Source organism: Orycteropus afer, unplaced genomic scaffold (genome assembly GCF_000298275.1).
Source record: "Orycteropus afer afer isolate SDZICR_OR568_19922 unplaced genomic scaffold, OryAfe1.0 scaffold00038, whole genome shotgun sequence".
Classification (NCBI taxonomy): domain Eukaryota; kingdom Metazoa; phylum Chordata; class Mammalia; order Tubulidentata; family Orycteropodidae; genus Orycteropus; species Orycteropus afer.
Window position 1 is genome coordinate 11426961 of NW_006921625.1, and position 10616 is coordinate 11437576.

Consider the following 10616-nt stretch of genomic DNA (forward strand, 5'->3'; position numbering starts at 1 on the left):
AGCCATAGTGGCTCCCAAAGAAAAGTCCAGTGCCTTGAGGTGGCCCCCACCTTGGGGTTTGATGTTGTGGGGAGCACCATGCCCTCTTGCCCAGGTTTCTGGGCACCACTGGTAGAGGCAGCCCTCCGCTCCCACCGTGCGTGACCCGGCCTCCCTTTCCTCCTCTTGTCTTCCTGTGTGACAGGCGTGGTATGGGCTGTGCCCCCAGCTCTGCTGTGCAGCGTCAGCTGCCCTGGCCACGTGCCAGGGGTGGGTGCGGGGAGACCCAGCCTTGGCTTCCCTCTGAGCAGAACTTTCGAGTTTTGTTTAGGGGACTCAGAGTTACCTCGATACATTGCAGAAAGGGAGGTCTGGGAGTTCTGTCTGTCTTGGGATGCCAAAGCTGGCCTTTCCCTGTAGGACATAGAAAGGCAGCCCCAGGGCCGTGTGGCGTGTCCTTTTTTACAGCCGGTGGACGGCTGAGCACCTCAAGAAGGAGAACACGCTGAGAGGTGTGTACAGGCCATCCTCCCTCTGCGTGGCCGGAGGCTCTTCCCCTAGGTCTATCCATGTATGTTTTGTGAAACTAAAAATGTCTTTTTTTTTAAACATGGTTCCTGTTTGTTTCCCTATTTAATTTTTTTCATAAAAACCAAAAAACCAAACTCATTGCCGTCAAGTCAGACCCGATTCATAACAACCCCTCCTTGGGTTTCCAAGGCGGTATCACTATGGAAGTAGATTGCCCAGTCTTCCTTCCAAGGAGTGGTAGGTTTGAACCGCCAGCCTTCTGGTCAGCAGTCAGATGCCTTAGGCACTCTGCCACCAGAGCTCCTTTTCTTTAGTAACCCTAAGTATTTTCCATATTGAATTGGCTTGAAGAGGGTACATGGGGAAGAGTCTTGCCTTATTAAATGCTGACTATGAGCCCATGATGTTGGACCTAAGCCATCAGTGCTGGAAGGTAAAGCAGATATTTGTACAACTTTTCTTAGGATGAAAATCACAGCCCCTTTGAGAAGCCAGTAGAAGCCACGGACCTCTGTCCCCGCCCAGTGCACGTGTGGTTTTACACGTGGTCCCAGGCGTGCCCCTGAGCCCATCTGTGGGCACGTACAGGGCCGCAAGGGCTTGGGGCAAGTCCTCTTGGTCTGCAGAACTGGGTCATGGTTTGCAATGCTCCCATGGTGGCCCCCTCTCTTGGTGTCCTCAGAGCACCTTAGATATGCAGGGGACAGGTCTGTTGCATCACACAGGAGAGCACTGTCCCCTTTGTGAGATTTGCTGGAAAAGAACTGGCCTTAGCCTAAGAGGGCTGGACCCCAAATTAGCTGTTTGACATGGTATGGCTCTGTCTCCTGTTGGACTGATAATGGGGGAGATGGGGCCTAGGATTAGGAAACGCTTTTTTCATTCTAAACTTCAGTTTTACACTGTTCCAACCAAGTTGCCAGTAGCTAGTAGTGATGGCAGGAGGAGCCCTGCTGCCACAGTGGGTCAGTGCTCAGCTGTTAACCTAAGGTTGGCGGTTTGAACCTGCCCTCTGTTCAGCGGAGAAAGATAAGGCAGTCTGCTTCTGTAAGGCCTTGGAAACCCTCTGGGGCACTTCCCCTTTGTCCTCTAGAGGCATAGTGAGTTGGAATTGACTCGACAGCAGTGCATTTCGTTTGGGCTTCACTTCTGTAAAGATTAAACTGAAAAGGCCCCAACCCATTGCTATTAAGTCAATTTCAACTCATAGTGACCCCCATTGGGTTTCCAAGGCTGTAAATCATTAAGGAAGTACATTGCCTCATCTTCCTCCCATAGAGCAGCTGGTAGGTTTGAACCACTGACCTTCTGATTAGCAGCCTTTCCCACTGTGTCACAGAGCTCCTTTTTCCCCTGTAAAGATTACAGACTTGGAAACCCTATGGGGCAGTTCTGCTCTGTCCCATAGGGTTGCTGTGAGGCAGGAGCAACTTGACAGCAGCAAGTTTAGTTTGTTTTTGTGGGTTTTTTGGTGATGACAGGGAGTCAGTGGTGGTTTAGTGGTACCATTGCTGCCTTCTGCATGGGTTCTGTTGCTGGCCACTGGGCCTCCCGTAGCGAGCACTGGTCCTTCACTGGAGGCTTGCCTGTTGCTAGTACGCTAGCCGGCTTTCAGTGGGGCTTCCAGACTGAGACCTGGAGGAAAGGAGGCAGAGTACTTTCAAAGCCAGGAGGAAGCCCGTGGCTCAGCGTGGTGGTCCAGGCCTGCTGTGCTGGGGGTCCTAGTGAGTCAAGGGCCGACTCCACAGCAGCTAACAGCGATGGCGGATAAGCTTGAGGGAGCAGACTGATTTGTATCGTACTTAATGTTTGTAGATGACGCCACAGAAAAAGACCTTTCTGATCTCGTGTCAGAGATGGAGATGATGAAGATGATTGGAAAGCACAAAAATATCATTAATCTTCTTGGAGCCTGTACACAGGATGGTGAGTAGGAGGGGAAGGCACTTTGATGCAAATACCCCGGTTCAATGTTAGCGTCCGTGGAGGAACCGTTGGGCTTTTGGAACCTGTGCTCGGCGTGCCTCAAATGCGTGCTTGCAGTTCCTTTTAAGACCCCCTGGGGAAGCGGTTTCCAGCCAGGAGCACAGAGACGGCTGTGTGGGGGTGGTAGAGCCGCCTAGGTCAGAACCTCAAATGTGATTGGAAACGGCAGGCCCCGACCTGCCCTTTCGTTTTATAAGCCCTGTGGGAGAGTCTCCTGTGTTTTGGTTGAAGGGGTCTTTCTTCCACATGGAGGTAGAGGAATCCACATGGTGCTATAAGCAAATAGTGTTGCCTCCAGGAATAGAAGAGAGAAAAAGAGGAGACAGTGATAAGGAGCTTACCGCCTTCCACAGGACAGAGAGCCCCAGCTTCTCCACTGCAGCACTTCCTGGCACTTTGAGAAACAATTTGAAAGGTCATTAATAAACTTGACAATGCCTGGCTCTGACTTAGTGGCTTCTCTATTTAGGCCTTTATCAGGGGTCAGCAAACTTTGTATGTAAAGGACCAGGTGGTAAATATTTTAGGTTTTGCAGGGTTAGACGGTCTTTGTCACAATTACTCATCTCTGTTGATAGAGTGAGAAAACAGCCATAGATGACCTGTAAGTGAATGAGCCTGGCTGTATTCCAGTAAAATTTATTTACAAAAATAGGCAGTGGGCTGGATTTGCTAACTTCTTGTCTGTACCATGAAGAAATTATTGCACATGTGTGTAAGGAAATGTATACTGGGATGTTCACTGCGTATGGTTGGCTGTAGGTCTGAACTGGAAGCATTGTAAGTGCCTATGAGTGGATCGATAAAGTGTGGTGTCGTAACTGTGTTTTTCCCCAAATAACACACCACATGAGTAACACACACATGCATGCATTGCGCTCAGCTCACATAGGAAGTGCATGCACTGGGGATGGCGCAGTTTGCAAAACCAAACCCAACCATATGTCACGTGCGCTGTTGACGTAAGGATATGATACATGGTAGGACGATCTATTTTATCAACCTAACTGGGTTCCACAAGGGTACTAGGTGGGGAAGGACCGTTACAGAGCTGTGCTTTTATTATTCATTTCTGTGATTGAAAAGAACACATGTATGTTTGTAAAGATATTTACAGTGAACTGAAAAGATACACTGGTGGGATCGAATCAGTGATGGTGGTGGCTTTAGAGGAGTGGGGCCCTGGTGAGAGAATGGTATGACAGTGAGAGAACATGCCAACTGCTTCTTGGCTTTGTTTTTTAAAGACTTTTGAGGCTGTCATGATGAAGGGTTGATTACCGTGTGGGGAGATTGGAACGCAGGTGTTCCACATGTGTGTCCTTTTCTACACGTTAAGTGTTGTTTAGAAGAAACAAACCACAAGAGAAGGATTGGTTTGTGATAACTCGGGCTCACTTGCTGAGCTGCCACTGGGCAAACCCTGAGTCCCCAGCCTCAGGGCGCTGTCTCCTCCCTCCACAGGGCCCCTCTATGTCATAGTGGAATACGCCTCCAAGGGCAACCTCCGAGAGTACCTGCGAGCCCGCAGGCCTCCCGGGATGGAGTACTCCTATGACATCAACCGTGTTCCCGAGGAGCAGATGACCTTCAAGGACTTGGTGTCGTGCACGTACCAGCTGGCCAGAGGCATGGAATACTTGGCTTCCCAAAAAGTGAGTCCTTCCCGTTTGGCTTGGTCAGGTGCGATCCAGCTCACAGCGTCTTGGGAGAGCATGGGCAACGTGTAGGTGCTTATTGGCTAAATCAAGCCCTTGCGTGCCTTGTACAACCTGGAAAATAGTTGTTGCGTTCGTCACGTTAGGGTTCAGTGAACTCTTTGAAAGGCAGACAACCTCGTAAACCTACAGCCACACTGCAGAGTGAGCAGAAGAGACTCTTCCTTGAGAACAGGGCTGGGTGTGGCCTTCCTAGACTCACTCTCCAGAGGTGCAGAGCAGCTGGGTTAGGTGGCGTGTCTTCTACCTCCCGTGGTTTTTGCCCATATTTGTGCTATGATGAGTGTTTCTGGATGTAGACTTTGGGTCTCACGGTTAAGGTTTTGAGTTTGAAATGGCATTCACTCCTCTAAGAACGACATGAAGGAGAGTTGCAGAGCACTGGGGAAAATTTGCTTCCTTCGGTGGGTGACCCTCCGTGCTGAGGAGCTGGCCAGGCCCTCCGAGGTGATCGCATGCATTCCTAGCATTCCTCCCATGGAACGTTAACACGGGAGGCATTCTGAAAGCAGTTACACAGGTGCCTCTGTCCTCCGGCCACTTAGGACCAAACACAGCCTTGCTCGGCCCGTTCTGGGAGAGGGAGGAGGCAAGGTCAGCTCATACCTGGATGCCTTGGCAGGAATTCCTTAGGACCCCAAAGCAGTGAGAGCCCTGGGAGGTTGTGGCTCCTCCCCACTGGGGGCCTGGGACAGGGTTACAGACTCAGGACCCATTGGGGCCCTGGCAGGAGTGAGGCAGCCCCACCAGATCCTGCAGACTAGAGGGATTTGCATGCAGCCCACTATCCATGGCCTCGTGGAAAGAGGGCCCGGAGTCACCACGGTCTCCATTCTGTTTTTTTTTCAAGAGAGTCCGGAGTTTAAGACCTTTTCCTGTGTAAACTTACAGTGGAAAGTTATTCAGCTGTAAAGAGAAGTGAAGTTCAGATCTGTGCTATGGTGTGGATGAACCTTGAGAACACGCTGCTGAGGGAAGGAAGCCAGACACAATGGGACAAACAGCGTGTGATCCCATTTTGATGAAAGATCTAGAGTAGACCAATGCATCCAGACAAGGTTTACTCTAGTGATCATGGGACAGGAGGGAGGAGGAGTGCGAGTTACCACCTCAGGGGCACTGAGTATCTGTTTGGGAAGATGAAAAATTTCTAGAAATGGGTAGTGGTGGTTGGTAAAGAAAAGACTTTCTCAGATTTTTTTTTTCCTGTAACATCTCCTACTTTATATATTCTAGAAGTGAGTTAAGTTCTGTGTTTGTGTGTGTATGTGTGTGTGGGGGGGGGTTTGCCAATCAAAAAGCCTTTGACACAAGGAAACAATTAGATCCCTAATGTGAGACCCTCCGCAAGACGTCGCTTCAAAACGTTAGAGTCACAAACAACAAAGCAGATTGGAGAGACTGTTCCAGATTGAAGGGGACAAAAGTGTACTCATGGATGAGTCGAACGTGTGACCCTGGACAGGCTCCTGGATGGAGCTGGATGATGAGGGGCAGCTCTTATCAACATTCTTGGACAACTGCAGTTTGATTATGTGTGCTAGATAATGCTCCTATTTCAGTGTTCCATCTGGGGGATGGTGGTGGGATGGAGTTATGGTGAGGAACATGTGCTGAAGCGTTGGGTTATCATCTGTGATGCTTGTGGCCCACTTTCAAAGGCCCCTCTGGGTGGACTTGAACCTGTAACCTTTAGGTTAGCAGCTGAGCCCGTTAACAGTTGTACCACTCAGGACTCTGCTGTTAATACCAAGATGGTGGGAGGATTGGCCTGGTCATTTTTCATTCATTCCACAGATACTTCTGAGGCACTTTTGCTGTCTTATGTTCTCGCTTGGGCAGTCCTATGAGGCAGACAAATGTACACGTAGTCCTTGACCTCTTGGGGCAGGAACCACGGGATGACGGTGGGAGAAGTTGATCATAAATGTAGGAATAAGAAGCCAATGTGTATTTGGACACAGATAATGGTGATAGTTGCACTCCATGGTAAATGTAGTTAATGTCACTGAAATGTACATGTAAGAGTGACTGAATGGCAAGCGTTAGGTGTATTTTATACCACAATAAGAGAAAAGGCTTGGGAATAGAGAGGTGCAGGGAGGAAACCAGTGGGGCACTCAGGTGGTCAGGGAAGTGGAGAGAGGAGGGCGTGAGCTGGAGCTGGAGGCCAGGCCGAGAGCTGCTTCCTTAGTGCCTTCCAGACCCAGGCAGGGAGTGTGGCTGTTGCTCTTGGTACGTGAGAAGCCACTGGGGATGAGAGACATGGTGAGTGTTGTACTCTCAGAGATCCCATCTTGTTGTTGCTTCTACAACAGATTGAAAGCCAGTGGGTCTGTGGGAAGGAGGGTGGGGTCAGGCCCAGAATTACTGTGCAGAGCACACAGAAGAGCCGATGGATCTGGGATGTAGGTTTATATCAGCACAGGCAGTACATTGATTAGCGGTACGGAAGAGAGGTCAAGGGCCACTCCTGGATGTCCAGCCTGAGAAACTAGATGGTGGTATAGTGTCCCAAGACCAGGACGATGGGGGAGAAACAGGCTTTGGTGGAAAATCAAGAGCTCATGTTGATGTGTCTTCGTAGGGACTTTCAAGATGGGATGTCAACCAGGGAGTTGGAGCTGCAGGCTGAAGCTCAGCCCTGAGGTCTCTGCGGAGATAGTTACCAGCTAGTGACCCACCCACTGCCATGGAGTCGATTCCGACTCACAGCGCCCCTGGAGGACAGTAGAATGCCCCTGAGGGTTTCCAAGGCTGTGAATCTTTATGGAAGCAGACTGCCTTATCCTTCTCCCGCAGAGCGGCTGGCGGATTCAAACCGCTGACCTTTTGGTTAGGAGCTGGATGCTTTAACCACTACGCCCCCAGAACCTCTTGGAGCCAGCAAAGGGGTGGGGGGTGGTAATTTAAAGTTACGGGAGTGGACGAGCCTTCTAGGCGGAGACTAAGAAGAAGGAGGATGGAAGTCTGGAGTCAAAGCCTAGGATCCTTTAGAGTCCAGAGATTGGCTGGAAGTACAGGAAACAGCAGCAGAGGCTGAGAAGGCCCTGGCCCAGAGGGCTGGGGAACGCAGGACGTGGGTCCCAGAGGCCGAGTGAGTGTGCCATTCTGTCTGGAGGAGGACAGAGCAGTGTGCACCAGACGTGGCCCTCAGAGGCCAGGGGTGGTCTCACCATCCTCCGCCAGCCCTGGGCGCTCCGATCCTTCCTGCTCTGTCGCCAGCTTGGTCCAGTGAAAGAACCGAGAGTCCAACAGCCTCTGACATGAGGCAGGTGTCGTTGTACAGTGGATACACCCTTAGTGGTGGTGGTTGTTGTTGTTGTTATTTGCCATAGAGTCAGCCCCGACTCGTAGCGACCCCTCCTTGGGTTTCCGAGGCAGTTGTCACTACGGAAGTAGGATTGCCCAATCTTCCTTCCGAGGAGTGGCTGGTGGGATTGAACCGCCAGCCGTCTGGTTAGCAGGCAAGTGTCTTAGCCACTATGCTACCAGAGCTCCCCCCTTAGTGGTAGTGTTTCGATAACAGTGATGATCACTGTTTTTAATCACTCCCCATTTCCAGGACCAGCACGGGTGGCCAGATTCTCCATTCCGTGGCTTAGACACCCCTCAGAACAACGCTGAAATAGGTGTGCCTGGTATCCCTGTTTTCTGGGCGAGGACGCTGAGGACTGTGGGAAAGTGACAAGAAAGATTTAAGCCCAGCTGTGTCTGAATCAATTACTGCCTTCATTTCTGAGGTGGAGACACACACAGGTTTACAGAGTGAAGGGGCTGGTCCTCGACCCAGGCCTCCTGGGTTCACTATCAAAGTGTCCCCCCCTCTCCTGCCCTCAGGTTTCTCTGTAGGTCCGTAGGGGAGACAGATAAGTGAAGAAGCACTGTGATGTACACAGAACACAGTTAGGTGATGGTGTAGGTGAGCCTCACATGTATTTGTGAAAGCTTTGCTAATGTTAGACCAAAACGGCACTAAGTTTCTTTTTTTCCCTAAATTTTCTTTTATTTGTTGTTGTTGTTGTTCAGAACATACACACCAAAACATACACAGGTTCAGCGGCTTCTGCACGTCCATTTCAGTGACATTGGTGACCTTTGAGTTGGGCAGCCACCATCACCCTCCTCGGAGTTGTTCCTCCCTCGTAAACCTAACCTCACTGCCCCCAAAGTTCCTGTTGAATCTTTCCCGTTATTGCTGTCCATTTGATCCCATAGAGATAGCTCTTCAAAGAGCATCATGCCCAAACCAGACTTTTTTCTCACTGTTGTTGTTGTTGTTGTTGTTATGTGCCCTCGAGTTGGACCCGACTCATAGCGACCCCTCCTTGGGTTTCCGAGGCAGTATCACTACGGAAGTAGATTGCCCCATCTTGCTTCCGAGGAGTGGCTGGTGGGTTTGAACCGCCAGCCTTCTGGTTAGCAGTCAAGCGCCTTAGGCACTATGCTACCAGAGCTCCCTTTTTTCTCACTAGTGAAGCTAAATTACTGTGCAATTTTAAGACTTCAGGGGATATTTTTGGTTTAAGGTTTAAAGATTATCTCAGGGCACTAGTTTTCAGGAATTCATTCACCTTCCCTGGCTACAAAAAGTCTAGAATCCATGAGAATATGAAATTTTGTTCTATATTTTCCCCCTTTTGATCAGGATTCTTGTAAGGAATCTTTGATCAAGTGTTCAGCAACTGGTATCCTGGTACCATCCAGTTCTTCTGGTCTCATGGCAAAGGAGGCATTTAATCACATTTTCCATATCCTGCTCCATGTCCTCCTGACTCTTTTCCCTCTGTTGCTCCAGGTGAGTGGAGGCCAATGGTTGTGCCTTAGACGGCTGCTTGCCAGCTTTTAAGACCCCAGGCATTATGCAGTGAACTAGGAGGTAGAGCTGAAGCACTAGACACATTACTAGCCAGTGAACTGGGATGTCCTGTGAATCCATGACCATCAAGCTCCAAACCAAGGAACCAGATCCCATGAGGTGTTTGTACATATACAGCCTCAGTTGGTTGCGCATATACGGCCTCAGCAGTTTCTTTTTTGTTTCCGGTCCTTGTGACTATTCCTATCCTATAACTTTCACTAATGTAACTTTTTATAAGTATACAACTTATTGACAGCCATTACACAGTAATCACCTGTGCAGCCCTACCTTTAATCAATGTCATTTTTCTATCACCTTTAAAACCCCCCTTTCCCCTCTCCCTCCCACCCCTGGTAACCACTAATAAACTTTCTTCTCCGTCCAGTTGCCTTTTCTTACCTTTTTGTGTGTGACATCGAACAATAGTGGTCCTTTTGTGATTGGCTTATTTCACTCAGTGTGTCTTCAGGCTCTGTCTCTGCTGTGGCATGCATCAAGCCCTCATTTCTCTCACTGGCTGAGTGGTATTCCAGTGTACATATGGACCCCATTTTGTTGATCCATCCATCTCTTGATGGACATTTAGTTTGTTTCACCTTTTGGCTATTGTGAATCGTGCTGCAGTGCACATTGGCCTACAAATCTCTGTTTGAGTCTCTGCTTTCAGGACTTTTGGGTACATTCCTAGGAATGGAATTGCTGGGTCATATAGATGGTAGTTGTGTTTCTAGTTTTTTGAGGCACCACCACACTGTTTTCCACAATGGCTGTACCATTTTGCATTCCCACTAGTAATGGATAATGGTTCCAATTTTCTCAGATCCTTGCCAACATTTGTTATTTTCTGTTTTTTCTTAGCCCTCTAGTGGGAGTGAAATGGTATCTCAGTATGGTTTGATTGGCATCTCTGGTGGCTAAGGATCTGAGTCTCTTTTCGTGTGCTGACCATTTGAATGTCTTTGGTGAATGAAAGTCTTTTCAAGTTCTTTACCCATTTTATGTTTGAGTTATTTGTCTTTTTGTTATTGAAGTTGTGTATGTATTTTGGTTATTAGATTCTTGTCAGATGTATGGTTTCTGAAGGTACTCTCCCATTCCATAGCTCGTCTTCTCACTTTTTTGGCGGTCTTGTGATGAACAAGTTTTTCCATTTTTATGAGGTCCTGTTTATTTATTTTGTCTTTTGCTGTTTGTGTCTTATTATTATAGTAAATAATCCAATGTTAAAAGTTAGGCCTGACAGAGTTTCTTTTTTAACCAAATCCCCAAACTCAGTTAAACCTCGTAGGTGTTAGACCTGAGCAGCTTCATTTTATTTTACTTTTTTTGTTAAGTGGAGATAGTCATCCCCAACCTATCAGGGGAGGGCCAAGGAGATAACTGTGTCAAGGGCCTTTGTTACTACCTAATGCGTGTGAGGGGAGCTCTGGTGGTGTAGTCCCTAAAGCATCTGACTGCTAACCAGAGGCTGATGGTTCAAACCCACCAGCCATTCCTTGGAAGGCTGGGCAATCTACTTCCGTAGAGATACTGCCTCAGAA

General features: G+C 48.8%; 1 protein-coding gene across 1 annotated transcript in view; it reads left to right on the top strand.

The window, feature by feature from the left end:
* FGFR2 (fibroblast growth factor receptor 2) overlaps positions 1–10616 on the top strand; it is a 127353-nt gene that overhangs the window by 102760 nt on the left and 13977 nt on the right. Inside the window, exons 11-12 of the mRNA XM_042780418.1 lie at positions 2326–2436; positions 3961–4151. Of these exons, the coding sequence (XP_042636352.1) occupies positions 2326–2436; positions 3961–4151 (302 nt within the window). The remainder of the gene's footprint in view (positions 1–2325; positions 2437–3960; positions 4152–10616) is intronic.